The sequence below is a fragment of the Symphalangus syndactylus genome, chromosome 24, assembly GCF_028878055.3.
Source record: "Symphalangus syndactylus isolate Jambi chromosome 24, NHGRI_mSymSyn1-v2.1_pri, whole genome shotgun sequence".
NCBI classification, from domain to species: domain Eukaryota; kingdom Metazoa; phylum Chordata; class Mammalia; order Primates; family Hylobatidae; genus Symphalangus; species Symphalangus syndactylus.
Window position 1 is genome coordinate 41,941,122 of NC_072446.2, and position 17,605 is coordinate 41,958,726.

Sequence of the window (17,605 nt, forward strand, 5' to 3'; positions counted from 1 at the left end):
TGAGTGGCCAAAGTCCCTTTAATATCCCTGAATTGCGTTACAAGTAATACTGCTGGAGGTGGGGAAGGGATGGGGATTTGGGGGTGAGTTGGGATAGGACGGAGGAGGAGCGCCAAGCGCTCATACAAAATATGGCCAAAAGGCTTAGCATGCATGGAAAATTATTGCTGTCAGAAGTTCCTATTTACAGGGTCAACACCCTCCACAATTGTTTCTGCTACCCCTCTCCCTCCCACCATCCCTGCAGCCTCCCTTCCCGCTGGGCCTGGAGCTGAGCAAAGGCCCATTCACCCCTCTGGAGCCCTAGGGAAGTGCCCTTGCTGCAGGGGTGCCTCCAGTCTCCCCCCCCCCGCTTTTGTGGCTAAGAGGAGGGGAGAGGAGAATCTGAGAGTCCAGGACTCCTGCCCCCAAGCTGGGTGCAGAGCAATGGGGCAGAGGCGTGTGCTTAAAGCGGAGGGGGCCAGGGCCCGTGCGCGTGGAGGTGTGTGCTTCGGTCCTCGCCCGGGCATGCAAAAGCGCAGCGGAGGAGGTAGTGGCGGCCAACGGGCGGGTGGCTGGCAGCCCGGCCCCTCTGTCCGGGAGAGTTGCATAGACATGGCCGGGAGAGAGCGCCCCTCCCGGGGAGCAGGCCAGAGGCCCCAGCGGGTCCGGGGCTCAGTCGGTCCCTGGAACCTGGGGTCCCTCGGGAAGAGGAATAAACAGGAAACAAATCGAGGAGGCTCCTCTCTCCGGGCCGCCTGGAGTGGCAGGGGAAGTTTCAGGAAGGTGGGGACCTGCCCCACGCCTGGACCTCCTGATGCTCCCTCACCCCCCCAGTTAAGGGTCAGCAAGCTGCCCCCCCATTCTCGAGTCCCCTTCCTTAGCGAGTGCAGGCTCTGAAGAGGGTGGGTTTCTCCCGAGACGCGGGGGTGTGTGTGGTGGGGGCAGCCCTCTGTGGCCTGTGCTGTACCTCTCCTTGCCTGGCTTCCTGACCTCCCAGTCCAGCTGGGGAAGCCAGACTGTCCCTGGGTGAGGCCAAGAGATTAAATAGAATAATAAATAGATAAATAAATAAATACACAAATAAATAACTGGAAGGACCCAGTCGGATGGGGGAAGGGCATTGGCGAGGTGCTCCAGACCTCCCCCCAACAAGTAAGGAAGGGGATCTGTGGCCCTGGGGATGGGGGAAAGTGCTCAGAGAATCTGGGGGTAGGGCAGCTCCAGACTGTGGAAGCCCAGGTTGTGCCGGGGTGAGAGAGGGGTTACATTAGGAGGCAGGGCCCTGAAGTGCCCCTCAAGCCCCCTCCAGATTAGGTAGACTCAGAGGGGTGAGAGCTGCTAGAGAGGTGAGGGGAGCTGGAGCTGGGGCTGGGAGTGGGTGATGAGATCCCCATGGACTGAAGAGAGTAGGAAATGTGTGTGGGAGTGGGGTGTGTGTGTGTGTGTGTGTGTGTGTGTGTGAATGGCCGGACCTAAGGCCTGAGCATGGATGGGATCAGGGACAGATTGGAGACTTCAAGAAGGGTGAAGATTAGATCCCCAGATGGACACACTCTGGGAGATTCAGCAGAGGCCAGAAGGATGGTCTGGGGTTGGATTGTGGTCTCAGGGCGGCACGGCCTGCGACCAGGTATGGATGGGGAAACTGAGGAAGGTATGGGCGTCAAGGATATAGGTTTGAGGCTTTCATTGGGGGCTCCAATAGAGGAATGGTCAGAGAGATTCAGCTGAGAAGCGAGAGAAAAGATCTAGAAGTTAGAAGAGCAGCGCGGGGTCTGGGAGGGAGAAATTTCCGGCTCTGGGGCGCGGGAGAGGTGCGGACCTGGTGCCTGAGTTGGGAGCCTTGAAGGCGCGGACAGGGGGTCAAGGTCCGAGGGATGGCCGGAAAGGATGAAGTGGGTCGGGGGACGCTTGGGAAGACGGTGCTGGAAGTGAGTCATGGGTTTGGGGGCTGGAGAGAAAAGTTCCGGGCCGGGCCGGGGGTCCCCACGAGAGGGTCATGGGCAGGGAAACGCAGCCGGGGGTGGGCGAGGGCGCTGCGGGCGCAGGTAGGGGGCCCGGGGCGCTTGGAGAGCGAGTTCCGGGCGCGCGGGCGAGGCGGAAGGCTCAGCTGGCCGGGCCGGCGGGGGTCGGCGGGGGTGGCTCGGCCCCCTTGACGCAGGCTGCCTCGCAGTGCTTGTGGAGGTAGGACTTGAGCGCGAAGCTCTTGTCGCACTGGCGGCAGCGGTAATGCTTGAAGGCCGAGTGCGTCTGCATGTGCGCGCGCAGGTTGGAGCGGTCGGCGAAGGCCTTGCCGCAGTGCGCGCAGCCGAACGGCTTCTCGCCGGTGTGCGAGCGCATGTGGCCCTGCAGCAGCCAGGGCCGCGAGAAGGCCTTGCCGCACACGCCGCACTTGTGGCGCAGGTTGTGCGTGAGCACGTGCATGGCGAGCGCGGGCATGGACACGTAGGCCTTGCCGCACGTCGGGCACTTGCGCGCCAGCTGGCTGTCCAGGCTGCGGTGCGTCTGCTTGTGGCGGCTCAGGTTCGACGACGTGGCGTAGGTCTTGCCGCACTCGGCGCACGCGTGCCGGTGCCCGCCGCCCGCCTGCGCCCCTGCGCGCCCCGCGCGTCCCCCGGCACTCCCCGCGTCTCCCGAGCCCCCCGCGTCCCCGCCGCCCCCGCCCCGCCGCCGCCGCGAGCGCCCGTCCGAGATGAAGAAGGCGTCCATGGAGTAGCTGTCGGTCACGGCCGCCTCCCCTCGAAAGTAGCGCGCCGACAGGCTCGACTGCGGGCTCTCGGGGTCGCTGTACTCCTCCGGCGCCGCCGGCGGGTACGCGGGCTCGGCCGGGGCCAGCTCCAGGCCCGGCTTCTGGTCCGCATCGTAGCTGCTCGGGGGCAGGCAGTGGGGGGCGTACCCTGGCGGGGGCGAGAAGTGGAGGGGCGGTGAGAAGAGGCGCCGAAGAGGGTTTCCCGCTTTAAGCAGGTCACCCTTTGCGCCCTACAGCTTGACGCCCCTGTGGCAGCTCCGACAGCGCTGGTCTCCGACCTGCACCTCAGCTCTTCATGTCAGGCAGCCTGGGTTCAATTCCTTCCTCCATCGACTGCAGTGCAAATAGCCGCCACCCCATCCCACGGAGCATGGGGCCAGCACGGTTGTACAGAGCGTACCTTCACTATCAAGTGCTCACAACCACGGAGTGATGGTCTTATTATAATACCCACTCTACAGGTAGAGAAACTGAGGCACAGAGAGATGCAGCAGTTTGACCTTACGGTCAGTAAGTGATGGAGCCCTTGCCAGTGTGAGTGACCCTGAAGTCCATGCTGTCTCTATTCCAACAACATTCTGCCATTGCAGTCCTGTAACTTCTCTGGATCTCAATTTTCTCATCTGCAAAATGGAACTTGTGATTGGACACCTTCCAGGGTCATTGGAAGGACTGAGTAAAGTGACGATAATAAACGTGTATTAAGCTCTTACTGTTTGCCAGACTGCCTCGGTGCTTTACACATGTTAATTCTAATCGTCACAGACCCAAGGAAGTCGGCACTATTGTAATCCCCATTTTATGTGTAAGGAAATCAACAAAGGGGGGGGGGGAAGCATACAGTAATTGCTATATAAATGTTAGCTATTATAATTATGCTTTTTACTTGCTTGGAGATAGTCTCCTCCCCCACCACACTGTGAGCTCCCCAGGGTTGGATCTGTGTGCACAGCACATGCCTGGCTCAAAGTAGGTGTGCGATGAATAGATGTGGCACGAAGGAATCACAATCCAGTTAGACCACCTGCCAGGGTTGCTGGAGCATTTAAGAGGGGTCAAGTGTGTGGCATGTAATAGGTGCTACAGAAAGGGGACTTACTCGCACCTGCTCCCAAGCCTGCTCCTCTAGAAGTCCTCGGGAGTCCCCAGTGAGAATTCCCCTCCTCCTCCTCCTCCTCCCACTTAGCTGGAGTTGGACCAGGAATCCTGTCTGCCAAGGGTTTGAGTGATTGGTGGGTGGGCAGGCTGGGGTCTCCCAGGGGATTCCATAGGGGGTTCTCATGGGCAGGGGCCATTCTGATTTGCCTCTGCCTCCCATGGCCTAGGCTGGTCCTAGCACCTTCCCTGGGACCCTGGGGGCTGGGCTCCCTGGAGAGTTTCTGGCAGACAAACTTCATCCTGGCACTTGATGGGCAAGTGATTCCATTGTTCTGTGATTCCACAGAACAATGAAGGTTAGGTCCCTTTTGGAGGTTTCCCAGCTGAGGAGTGGGATTTGACCTGGTGACCCCTGAGACCTGTAACCACTCCTTCCCTCCTCCCCGTAGCCCCCTTCACTGAAGTGAGCAGGTGGAAGAGGGTTTTGTAAGGGGAACCAGGATTCAAGATGTTCAGACTTTTAGCTGGGTACTCTGGTCAGCTTTCATTCCCTACACAGCCTGGCTGATTCAGCCTCCAGGCCTTTGCCTCTCATCTGGTGTTTGGGATGGACACAGGGTGAAGTCTGTGTGCCCCTGAAGGCAAGGGTGTGCCCTTATTTTTACCTCTGTCCCTTCAGCAGCCAGCACAGGGCCCTCTGCACACAGAAGTGATTGTGGATTATGGAAGTGGATGACTCAGTAGGGGGAGGCTCTGTGGTCGGATGTAAAGGGGGATAGTGATAGTGGCAATTTTTTAATCTGGGGAGAGGAGATGCCCAGCCTCTCCGCACCCTATGTCTCCCGTCCCATCTGCCTCTGGTCTGGAGGTCCCCCTGCTTCCCACTCCAGGAACCAGGCCTGGTACTCAAGTCCCGGAACATTCATGAGTGTTGTTTCGGACTGAGTTAAATACCTGTCAGGCGCTCCCAGACCACCCTCCTTCTCCTTCTGTATTTTCTCATGTTGTAATTCCTGGTGATGATAATAATAGCTAGTATTCATGGAGCACTTACTGTGTGCACCAGGCTGTATGCTAAGTGCTTTGCTCCCATCATCTCACTGAATCATCACAAAACTATTCTCATCAGATAAGGAAACTGAGGGACAGTGTGGTGATGGCACTTGCTCCAGGGATGGAGCAAGGATTGGAATCCACTGCCCCCTTGGTTTCCCACATACTGGGAGGTCCTCCAGGAAGGGGCTGTGGCTGAGCTGTTCATCTCCCATTCCCAGGGCCCTAGCTAGTGGGCACTTAATAAGTATGTGTGGAATGAGTGATGATAATTTGGGAGGCCAGCCTCACTCCCCAGCCTAGCAGGACCCGGTATAGACAGTCCTGTTCAGCTGGTCTCAGGGCAGGTCTGCATCTCATGTGGCTGGGGCCATGGAAGGGGAAGTGTGATTTGATTCTCCAACACAGATTCCAGCTGAGTGCTTTTGGGCAGGTTGTGCTTCGGGTCCTTTTTTTTTTTTTTTTTAATGGGATTTATTTGGAGGGGTGACTGATCATGTAACCAGTGCCTTGCATGTTCTATTAAAGGATGACATATTGGATAAGAGTACAACTTTGGTGCCAGACGGCCTGGATTGTTTTGGCTCTACCATTCCCAGTGGTGTGACCTTGGCCAAACGATTTGGCCTCTATGTGACTCTACCGTCTCAGTAAGGGGTCTGCCAGTAAACAGTATATAAACAAATAATAACCAACACTCTCAGAGCACTCCTGTGTCAGGCACTCTTACAAGGGCTTTCCACACATGAATGCATTCTACCCTCATGACGCACAAGGTGGTACCATTTTACAAAAGAGGAAACCAAGGCACAAGGAAGCTAAGTAACACGCCTAAGATTGTGCAGCTAATAAGTTAGAGCCAGGATTCCAGCTCAGTGGCTGGCACATTTTAAATCCACCACGCATGTTGGCTGTTATTATGAACAACAATAACAACCTCCCCAGATGGGTTTCTGTGCTGCAGCTTTCTTGGCGTCTGCCCCAACACATCTTGCTGCTCCTCTCTGGGCCTCTGTTTCCTCACCCAGGTTGTGTAATTTCTATTTCACGTTCTGATGGGAAAATTTCTGGTGCATAGTAGGAGCTCAATCAGTGAACCAGAGCGGTCTCAATGAGGTGCTCTGCCCATGGCGCCCTCTGCTGGTGGCCCTCAGCACTGTTGACTTCACTCCTGTTGCAAGGGGCTCTTTATAAAGAAACAGGGGAGCCTTTAACATAGGCTGCTCATTTGCCTAGGGAGGGATGCAGAATTGTCTTCAGGATAGGAACTGTGAGCCCAGACCAGACACCCAGTCAGTGGATTTTGGCATGGGTTGAGAGCATCCTATGAGAGTTTGTGTGGTCATGTTAGGAGGAAGTGGTTCTAACTTGCTTTGTGACTGTGGCCAGGTTGCTTAACCTTTCTGGGCAGAATCTATACATGAGAAAGATTGACTGGAATGGTCTAAAGACCCTTTCTGCATCATGGCTGAATCAGTCCCTCCATGATGCTCTTTGTCCCCTCCACTCCCCGCTCCTCCAATTCCACCCCCTTTTCCTCAGATTCACAGACATTTCCCTAGGCAACCTTGGGCAAGTTGCTTAACATCTTTCTGCCACACCTGTATAAGGGAGTTCATAATAAGGTTGAATAAATGAATGCATGTAAAGTGCTTAGTACAATGTCTGACACATAATAGCTGCCCTCTCAAGCTGTTATTATTACTGTTGTTGGTAGTATTCCTGCATTTCCTGGTGATATATCCTTCTAATCTGCCAGAGAGTAGGAGGTACACATGGGTGTCTTAGGCTGCTGTGTGACCTTGAGCAAACCACCTCACCTCTCTGAGCCTCAACCCTGGAGACTCCTTTAGGGCACTAAAAGCCATACTTTAACCTAATGCATGGAACCCAGACAGGTACCTTCCTCTGCCCTAAGGGTGACTATAGAAGGCTGAGATACCTATCCTGCAACTGACAGGGCGAGACAGGACTCTTGTTTGGGTTCCCACTGAGATAGGGATGAGCTGGGATTCAGAGAAAAGAGAATCTCAGATGAGATCTCTCATCCTGGCCCTTGAATTCAGACCCTAGCCGTGTGACCCTGGGTCAGTCGCGTAACTTATCTGGGCTGAAATCCTCCATTTGAGGAATGTGGACCAGAGCAACCCCTGTCATGCAGGGATATGGGGAGGGCCCAAAAATACTTTGGAGATGTGCACATGTCACCTGGAAATGACTTTGGCTTTCCCTGCCCAAGAGTCTTGATATTTTAGACTGAAGGTCCAGAATCTGTCTTTTTAAAAATCGGTACTCAAAGGAGTGGTGAAAGGGAAATTTATGAGAACTAAGGTGCTGGGCCCTCTGCAGACACTGTCTCATTTAGCTGCCTGACCCCCTGGGGGGATGGAGGGGGATCTGTAACAAATACTACTACTGCTACTGCTGGTGCTTCCAACTAGCACCAGCCTCCCTGTGAGCCAGACATTGCCCTGTGCCCAGAGGCCCAGAGAGGGGAGAGGCTTTGCCCAAGGTCACTGAGAGGGAGGCGGCAGGTTTGAAACCCTCCAAGGCCTGTGTTTTTTCCAAAACACCAGAGAGGGCATGGAGACTTGCTGGGGAAGAGATCTTCAATTGGTGGGGGAAGGGGTGGTGGGTTTCCTCAAACACTCCCATCTAGTTAGCCTGTGGTGGGGTGGGTGGGGGCATGGGGTGGTGGGGGCATGGAAAAGCTGTTGTGGAAAATGCTTCAGCCTCTAGTAAATATTTGTAAATCATGCTTAATAACAGTAATGCCTATCACTTACTGAGCACTTACTTGGTACAAGGCACCCTGCTAAATGCTTTGTGCACGTTAGCTCATGTCTAAGGTCACTTGCCTCCACGCCCTTGTTCTGCAGAAGCTGAAGCCCAGACAAAGGCCTTGACCCACCTCAGGTCACAAAACAAGTTCTCATCAGAGCTGGGTTGGCCTCCTTTTCTTTCTTTTTGTCAGTCCAGGACTCCTTTCCCCAGTCTCTCCCAGACTCCCAAGGTGCCAAACTTTCTCCAGGGAGCTCCTAGCCTCAGCCTCACCTCTCTGTCCTAAAATGGGCAGAAAAAGACAGGGGCCTGGTGGTGGGCCAGCTTCCCAGGCGGCCCACTTTCCTGAGGAGGGCTGGGCCCTGCTGGGTGGTGGGGGCTGGAGGGGCTGCTGTATGGGTATATTTAGAGCTGCTTCTTGCTGTGCCAGGGCCTCGGGCCTCGAGAATCAGCTCCAGCCAGCTGAGCAGAAAGCCAGGTCTGTCAGCAGCAAAGCGGGATAAAAATAGTTTCTCCTGTCTGCTCACAGAGCTGGGCAAAGGGGCTGGGTACCTCCCCCTCCCCTTATTATAGCATCTTTGTTAGCGGTTCCCTGGGCACTGGACCAGAAATGACACCCACCTCCTCCAAAGGCCTGGCAGCTGGTACATCTGCCCACAGGGAGGAGGTCCCTGAGCCCAAATGAGCAGGGGACAGAGTGAGGTCTGGCCCAACATGACCAACGCTGCACGGCTTGGGGCTGATGCCCACTGACCCAGGCCCAAGGAACTTCGAGAGAATTTCAAGGCTCTTCCCCACCACCCCCACCTCTTGGAATTCCCCGTATTCTGGTCTTTCCTGACTGTGACCCAATTCCTGTGGCCTACAGGGAGGTCCAGAGCTCTGCAGGAATCAATAGGAAAGATTTTTCAGGGGGATATGGAGATGAGAGTGAGTGGCTCAGGGTCTTCAGTTGCCCAGCCTGGTTCGTGGAGTTGCCTCCCGCTCCCTCAGGGGGATCTCCAATGGGCCCTTTCTCGGCCTCCTTCCGGAGGCAGGGTATGTTGCGCAGTGCTCCACCTCTTCTCCTGGCCTCCTGCTTTCTGCTCTGCCCCCTCTCTCTCTAGAAGGGTGCACTCAGAGGGCCCATTCCAAACCCCTCCCTATCCAAAGGCTGGCCTGGCAGTAGACTCTTCACTTCACGGGAGTCCACAGCTGGGAAAGAGACCAAGAGGCCCGAGGGACCCCATCTCTCCCAGGCAGAGGGCCTCCAGGCTGTGGGGGCCCCTAAAACCTGTGGATGTGGCACCCACTAGGGAGGTGTGACAGGGTGCACCATTTATGCTCTTGTGACTTTGGGCAAGTCATGGCCTCTCTGTGACCTCAGTTTTGCCTCTGTAGGTTGGAGTGAATCCTCCCCTGCCCCCCACCCTCCCCCACCGCCCTTTGCCCACTGTGGATGTGTGTGGCCAGAGCGTGCCTTTGGGATGTGTAGATTGCTATACTGACATAAGGGACTTGGTGTACTCTCCGGCCTTCCTTTAGCAATCAAAGACTGAGACTATCTAAAGTGTGGAAGCTCAGCTCAGGACCCTCACGTCCCTCTCGTAACCCCAGGCTTTAGAGGAAATCAGGGGTTCCCAGATTCCATATCTCACATGGGCCTCATCATTCCACACTTCCACTGAGCCCTGTTAATTCACAGGAAAATTAGATTTCTGGGTCCCTAGAGGGTCAAAGCTGAAAGAGATCATATTCAACTGTTTGATATTATGAAATGAAAACGGAGGCTGGGAGGAGAGGGGAGATTAGGCCAAGGCCACACGGAAGGCTAATGGTGAGTCTAAGACTTGAACTCAGCCCAGCCTTGAGAGTGGATCTGGACAATGACCTTGGACTGGAAACTGGGCCTGAATCTTGATTCTGGACCCAGCACTTTGCCCTGGACCTGTTCATAGATCTTGAAATTTGAAATTGGACATGGATTTGTCCCGGATAGCAGACCTGGACCTATAACCTCAGACACTGACCTTGGACCTAGTCCTTGGGCCTGGTTCTATACCTAAAGTTTGACGTAGGCATTGGACTTGGACCTCAGATCTGTACTTGGATGTCGGACTGAATGTTGGACCTTGACCTAGACTTTGAACCTGGGCCACTGACATGTCTTTAACCTGGACCTTGGACCTGGACCAAGGCCAAGTTACCAGGGAAAGGGGTGGTTAGAGAAGACTCAGATGGGCCTGCTGTGTGTCCATGGGCACCTCCCCAGCCTTCTTTGTGCTCGCTCTTCCAAAAGACTGGGGAAGCCCTTTTGCATCGCTGCTCCCCAGAGGAAGTTTCTGAGGTGTGGAATGGATGTGTGGCAGCTGGGGACATTGGGCCGGGCTCCCGGGCTTGGCCTGGAGCGACTACCTGGCGCCATCAGAGAGAGTGAGAGGAAGCGGGCGCTGGTTTAATGTGGTCAACTAGATAAGCCCATGGGTAGAAGTAGGAGAGTTTCCTCAGCTTGCTGGGGGAGGCTTAATGTAGCTGCAGAGGGCAGACAACTGCGTTATTGGATTGGCATTGATCCCTCATCTGCCTGGGTTGGATGCACTCTGAGAGGGCATGAGGGCAGGACAGGGCGGGGAGGCAGAGGAAGGAGGGGCCTGGCTCCAAGTTGGGGTTCAGAGTTAAGGTGGAGGGGAGGCAGACACTCCAGAAGATATTCTTGGCAGGGGCCCACAGAGACCACTGACATGCATATGGGTGGGCCACCTTCTTTGGGGTGGCTGAGAGTCCCAGCTCCCAGCATCATTCAGATGGGGGCCCCGGTCTATGGGGAGGGCCTGGTGGAGTTGGAGGGTGAGGTTAGCAGAGGGTTAGGATGATGTGAGTTGGCGTCTCCCAGAAAGACTGAGTCTGTGCTCAGAATCACCCAGGGGAGAAGAGGGGAAGGGAAAGCAGTGGAGAAGCAAGAGAGGCATCTTACTTGAGGGGACAGTGAAATTAGATCTATTCCCACTTATCAGGGAGCTCTGCAGAGAGACCTGGTGCTTTCCCCATTTGGGAGGCTCCCCTTCCCTATCCCTATTTAGGGGTTCTGTGGGCTTGGGGGGACCCTGGAGCACAGACACACTTGCCGCACCCTCTGCTCTGCCTGGCGGTAGAGGCTGAAAGGGAGTAGGAAGGCAAAGAAGAGCATTGCTCGTGTGTGTGTGTGTGTGTGTGTGTGTGTGTGTGTGTGTGTATGGAGGAGGAGGAGGAGTCCTCCAGGAATTCTCCAGCATTCTCAGGCATTCCCAGAGCTGGGGTACACCTCTTTAATTTGGGGTTCTGCATCTTTATCAGCTAGGAGCTTGTGGTTTCTCTGACCTCCACATTCACAGGCTCCCCCAACCCCTGCTCCCCCCACCCAGGTTTCCCTCCTGCCAGCCTCATCCTGACCCTGCAGCCCGAGCTGCAGGAATGGCTTGTAAGAAGATCTTTCTAATAACTGGAACTATCTCCAGCCCCAGGCCTCCCCCTCCCTCCCTCCCTCCCTCCTTCCCTCCCTCCCTCCCTCCCTTGCTTTTCCTCCCTCCCTCTCCTCATCTCCCCCCCTCCTCTCTTTCTCCTTGTTTACCCAGCACACTTACACACGCTGAGAGAGAAAAACGTGGGCTCAGCAATTTTTCACACTCCCTCAAATGCTCAGCAAGGTTATTTCCGGCAGAGCGGAGACAACGGGCCACCAGGAGCCGGCGGGCTCTCAGCAGACCCCCAGCCCCTCCACCCGCCCGGGGAATAAGGGATCCCTCACTGCCCAGTCTGGCCACACCCCAGGGAGGGAAGAGGCCCCTGAAAACAGAACAAGGCAGACTTTGTATTTCCCAGTCATACCTAGGCTTCGTCTCTGGCACTGACCGTCCACTGCAGACCCTGCCAAGGTGGCCAGGCCAGGATGCCTGTCCTCACCATGGGGTAGCCTACAGAGACCAAAGCCAAGAAAAGTGCCTGATCCCAGAAATGCCGCTACCCTCAGCCAGGTGGCGTATGTTCAGTGGAGCCCTAAGGAAACCCTGACAATGGCCTCCCAGCATCCTGTTAGACCCATGTGCAGGCATCTCCAGTGCCTCACATTCCATACTTGACCTTCACAGAAGCTGAGCTTGTCAAAGTTGGAAGGATGCTTAGTTTATGCCATCAAAACTCTTTCACTGCTGGCGAGGCTGAGGACCAGAGAAGGGAAGGCGCTTGCCCAAGGTCACACAGCAAGTGAGAGATCTAGAGCCCAGGCCTCCAAGTTTCAGGCCGGGTTTCTGGCTCTCAGCACAGCCTCAGGATTCCTGAGAGGTGAGGGAGTTGGTCTGGAGCCCCATGGGGAAAGGGACAAAGACAGAGGTGGTTCTAGGGTGTTAAACCTGGTGGAACCTCTGCAGAGACACCCTGCTGGTGGCTCTGCACCCGCCCTGCTTCCCACTATTCACTCAGGGGCTCCTTTCAAAGCTTTTTTTGGACTGAATTCAAGGCAAGGCATTCTCTTGCCTCCCTCCTGAGGAACAGCCTGCAGTTTTGGCTGTGCATGGGAAATTCTCTGGGCTTCTCTGGGTTTCCTCAGCTGGCCTAGGGACAGGACCAACGGGGCTTCAGGGGGTGGAATCCCAGAGCTTTGTGTCAGTGTCAGTCCCTTAAGAGATCCATATCCCAAGCTTGCAGACATTTCAGTTTCTACCAGCTTTGAGCACACACTCCCCAGCTTTGGCATGGCCCCAGGTCCACCCTCTGTCCTGCCAGCCCTCAGCCCTGCTCAGCCATGTCCCTGGGCTTCTGTCCTCCACCTGAAGAGGCCCTGCGATCAAGAAAAGAGGACAGTAGAATAAGGGACATGTGGGCAGAGGAGAAGGGGTTTCTGTTAAGGATCTGGGGGATGCCAGGGGATGAGGAGCTGTAGCTGTATCCCTGATCACTCTGTAACTTCTTTGACCTTGATGAGGTCACAAAGCCCTTTGCCCAACACTCTCTCTCTCTCTACCTGGTGTGGCAGAGTGATGGAATGTGGGTGAAGTGCTTGGAAATCCCAGAGGTGGAAGCCCCCATCCGCCCAGGCTCCTGTCTTTGCCATCTCAGTTCCCCCCTCATCCTCAGTCCTTTCTTTTCTCCTCTCTCAATCTCTCTCTTTCTCTCTCTCTCTCCCCACCCCTATCTCTCTCTCTCTGTCACACACACACACACACACACACCCCAAAGCTGCCACATGTGATGTCAGATCTCTCACTACCAAAGGGACACCTCCTCTTCAGACACCTGCCCTGGTGGGGGCCATCAGGGGAGAACCCCTTTGTGATCCCCTTGGTGGAGGATGGGATCCACGGAAGCAGTCTCCACTTTCCCCTCCTTCCAGAGATCACCCCCTTCTGCACCTGAATGACCTCTCTTGTCCCTCAAACCTTGTCCCTGCAGGAACTTGTTCTGAGAAGAGATGGAGTGTGAGAGAGTGTGTGTGTGTGTGTGTGTGTGTGTGTGTGTGTATGTAGTGAGGAAGGGGCTTATGTGGAGCAGCAGGGTTGGTTCTGGAGGGGGTTGAGAAGCTGGGGATGGGGAAGGAGTGCAATCCAGGGGACCAGGAGCCACTTTGGGGGAACCCCTCCCAGAAATTCCCTCTTTCTTGCAGTCCCCAGGACAGGCCCAGCCTTTGGCAGGCATGTGGCTGAGGGTAACAAAAGAGTTATTGAGAGAGGGGGTCTGAGAGCACTTGTGTGATATCGGCAGGGGAGCAGGTTTGAAGGGTGGGAGGACGCCCCCAGCCACCCCCAGGGAACCAACCCTGTCTCTCCAGGGACTGAACATCCAGGGGTCTTTACCTTCCCCCTTCCCAGGCAGCCAGCTTCTCTTCCTCAACTGGGGAGAGGGAACCCTCAAACTGCCTTGTGCCTTAGTCCCCAGCACTGGCCTTTCACTAACAGCCCTCTCTCTGTGTTCTCTCGCCACCCCCTCACTCTAGCCCTATTTGAGGGCCACAACTTTCAAAGTCCCAGCTGGCGCGTGGCTCCGGGATGGGCCGACCCCGCGACTTTCCCTTTGTACGACCTAGCCCCTGCCCCGCCCGCACGGCCCTTGGAAAGCCCGGGAGGAGCCCACGGCCAGAGAGATCTCCTCCCGGGCTTTCCTGTCGCACGCGCCCCTCCTCGTGGCCCAAGTTGGGGAGGGCCCCAGCTCCCCTCGCCTCTTCTCCCAACCCCCCCCCGCCGGGTCCCACTCACCGTTGTCCCCGGGAGGCCCCCGGGCGCCAGGCAGCACGTAGGCTGTCTCCAAGGGGTGGTAGGTGGGGACCGGCACCCCGCTGCACTGGAAGCCGTCCCCTTTGATCTTCTTTACCAGGAAGGAGCGCGGCATGGTGCGACTGGCGAGGGGCTCGGCGGGGGCACTTGCGTGGGGCCCCGGTGGGGGGAGGCGGCCAGCCGGGCGCGATTGGCTGTCCGCGCGGGTTTTCAGCACTGGACAGCTCCCAGTGGGCTGGAGTGCGGGAGGCCGCTCGGAGCCGGCACCGGTGGCGGCGGCCCCGGCTCGGGCTCGGGCTCGGGCTCCCGCTTGGGCTTGGCGGCGGCGGCGGCGCGCAGACAGGGGATCGCAGGAGCTGTGCTCAGCACTCCGGCTGCCGGCTTTATATGGGACGCAGGCTGGAGGAGATCAGGTGGTCCCTTAGCAATGGAACTGTTCAGCGCTCTAATCCATCAAATGTCCCCCAGGACAATCGCTCCGCACACGTTCCCCTGAACCGGCGGCGGTGGGGGCAGGCCAGGCGCAGGGAGCAGCGAGCAGGCAGGAGGGGAGAAAGTGAGGGCGAGAAAGGCGCAGAGACAGAGAGAGACGGAGAAAGAGGAGTGAGGGGGGCGGGGAGAAGAAGAGAGACTCGCAGAAAGACAGAAAGAGACATACAGGGAAAGAGAGACGCACACGCTGAAAGAGGTAGAAATAGAAGCAGAGAGACCAAGATAAGGACAAAAAGACACGAGAGAAACACAGAGAGAAGAAAGCCAGAGATGGAGAGAAGTAGCAACACACACACACCCACAGGAGGAAAAGAGAAATCCAAGTACACAAAAAGGAAGCCCCCCCCAGGGATGCAAAGAAAGGGAAAGAAAAGTGCAAAAGAGAGGGAGAAGCCGAGGGGAACGGAGGGAGCGGTCCTGAGCAGGCGGGGTTCAAGCACATGGGGCCACAGGGAAGGGGATGCAAAGAAAAGAGTGCGCACTGGCCAGCAGCCACCCTCCCGCCTCCAGTCCTCTCCCTCTCCCCCAGTTCTGAAGTGGCCAGGGTGGACACTCAGCTTTAACTAGAGTAAGTCTCCCCTCCCCCCTGCTCGGGCTCCCACTGGAGCCCCCTATTGGGTTTGGGGTTCAACTTTCTTCTTCCAGAACTGCTGGGGGGAGCAAGTCCCCCAAGCCGATGCCTGGCCTTGCTCAGTTGGTCCTGTTCCGGTGCCTAGCTCAGGCGGGCGCTGCAAGAGGAAGTGAAAATCGTCCAGTAATTAATTTTCCTGCTGCCGGGGGGTGGTGGTTTTGACACATCCGAGGCTGTGTCTTTCCCTGAAGCGGGGAGCAGACAATAGAGACACGTGGACTGGGAAGGGAGAGGGGGGAAGGGAGGGGGAGCGGGGCTCCTGCTGGAACTCCTTACAGGTCAGCTCCTTTGTCTCTAAAAGGATCTGAGCAGACCCCCCACCCCCAGTCCGACCCAAACCTGGGGGAGCCCCCATATCTTGGCAGGACCAAGGAGCAGGAGAGCTCAGCCCCCTGCCCAGAGGCTGCTGGGCAAAGCCCCACGGTGGCGGACCTGCTTCAGCAAGTGTGGGATGGCCAGTGCACAAGAGTCCCAGAATCAGACTCTAGGAATTCCAGACTCTCACTGTCAATGGAATTCTGTTTATGAGATGCAAGGCTGGTGGAGTGGGCATGTCCTTCTGGGACTGGGTCATCCAATACCAGTTTGCAGGCTAAGACCTAGAGAGGGCTTGGAGGTGCTTGAGGTCATGCAGTGAGTCAGCAGCAATTGCCAGAGACCTCAGTGGCCTCCGGGCACCACTGAATCAGGGCCTATCATGGTCCTTGAGGTGTAGCTCAGAAGTCTCAGAATAAAACTGGGGCCCCTTGTGGTGGCTCAAGCCTGTAATCCCAGCATTTTGGGAGGCTGAGGCAGGAGGATCACTTGAGGCCAGGAGTTTGAGACCAGCCTGGGCAACATAGTGAGACCTTGTCTCTACAAATAGTTAAAAAAAAAAAAAATTAGCCAGATGTGGTGGTGCACACATGTGGCCTTAGCTACTTGGGAGGATGTGGTGGGAGGATCGCTTGGGCCTGGGAGTTCGAGGCCGCAGTGAGCTGTAATGGCACCACTGCACTCCAGCCTGGGCGAAAGAGTGAGACCCTATCTCCAAAATAATAATAATAATAATAATAATAATAATAATAATAATAATAATAATGTTAGAGTTTCCAATGCAGGATCTGTTGGCCTTGAATATTTTCAAAAGACATAATGATGCAAGGATGTGTAAACAGAAGGTTTACCATTGAATTTACCCTGTATGGTTTTAGATTGTTTTCCCTGACCCAAATAAGGAATTAAGGCAGTTTACTCACTATACATAAACATTGAAAAACATATTGCAGGTCCAAAAAAATGGGGGCCCCTGATCTTGCCAAGGCCCTGCATGGTCTAGAGGTCCCCCACCATCTTTCCCGTTGCGTTGCCTCATATATTGCCCATGGGATTTTTTTTTTTTTTTTTTTTTTGATGGAGTTTTGCTCTCGTTGTCCAGGCTGGAGTGCAATGGCGCTATCATGGCCCACTGCAACCTCTGCCTCCCAGGTTCAAGTGATTCTCCTGTTTCAGCCTCCCGAGTAGCTGGGATTACAGGCGTGCACCACCATGCCTGGCTAATTTTTTGTCTTTTTAGCAGAGACGGGGTTTCACCACGTTGCCCATGGGACTTTTTTAAACCTCTGTCACTGAGAGTTGAAGTGACCACACCCTTGACTCATGGCACGCCCATGCATTCTCTGCTTCAGCCATAGGCACCTACTGGTGCTTTGGGCTTGCAGCTCTCTTGACCTGCATACTATTTCCACTGCCCAGAGTCCTTCCCTGCACTTCACCCTAGTAAACCCCTACTTGTTCTCAAGACTGAGCCGAGGCATCACTTCCTCCAGGAGGTGTCCCTGACTTCCATCATTGTAGACTGGGCCAATTCACTGACTGGTCCCTGAGCTTCATGAGGACAAAGACCCTGTCCCATATATGGCTCAACGCACTCATAACAGTGTGCACTAGGGTCTTCCAGCTCCCCTACTTACTAGCCATAGGTCCTTGGACAAGTTAATCAACTGCTCTGTGCCTCAATTTCCCCACTTATAAAATGGGAATAATAATTGTCACTACCTAGGGGTTGTTGGGAGCGTTAGAAGAGTTACTACATATAAAGGGCTTGGAATGGTGACTGGCATATGGTAGGAACTCAATGCGTGAGGGTTCTATATATGCAGTTTTGCCTGTAGCATGCAGCACTCATTTGTTACATGTTAGTGGGATTCTGTGGAATGAGTGGTGAACTAGGCATCTCTGGTCCCTGCTTTCTTGCAGCTGATCTTGCAGCTGTCCATTCATTGAGTGGATGAACACCAAACAAGAAAATCCTTAAATCAACAATATATTTTCAGATAGTTGTCCAGGGCTATGAGGAACATAAAACAGGGTGAGATGATGGAGAGTGATGGTGCCTTTAGGCAGAGTGACCAGCAAGGTTCTCCTGGGAGAGGTGGCATGTGAGCCTAGACTTGAGCCAGCCATGGAAGGAGCCCAGGAAAGAGTGCTCCAGCCAGAGGCTTCACAAGTTCAAAGGCTCTGAGGCAGGAGTGAGCTTGGGCAGCTGAGGACAGCAAGAAGGGAAGGAAGATGAGTTCAACACGTTAGCAGAGCCAGACCCAGAGATTACTCCATAAA

At 55.3% G+C, this 17,605-nt stretch overlaps 1 protein-coding gene across 1 annotated transcript; it reads right to left on the bottom strand.

Annotated features, from left to right (window-relative positions):
* SCRT2 (scratch family transcriptional repressor 2) lies at window positions 1-14,935 on the bottom strand. Its single transcript, XM_055265962.2, has 2 exons — window positions 13,867-14,935; window positions 1-2,879 (listed from the first exon to the last, which is right to left on the bottom strand). Exons 1-2 carry the CDS (start codon window positions 13,997-13,999, stop codon window positions 2,089-2,091), a joined length of 924 nt encoding a protein of 307 aa, XP_055121937.1. The 5' UTR covers window positions 14,000-14,935; the 3' UTR covers window positions 1-2,088.
* Window positions 14,936-17,605: the final 2,670 nt, after the last annotated feature.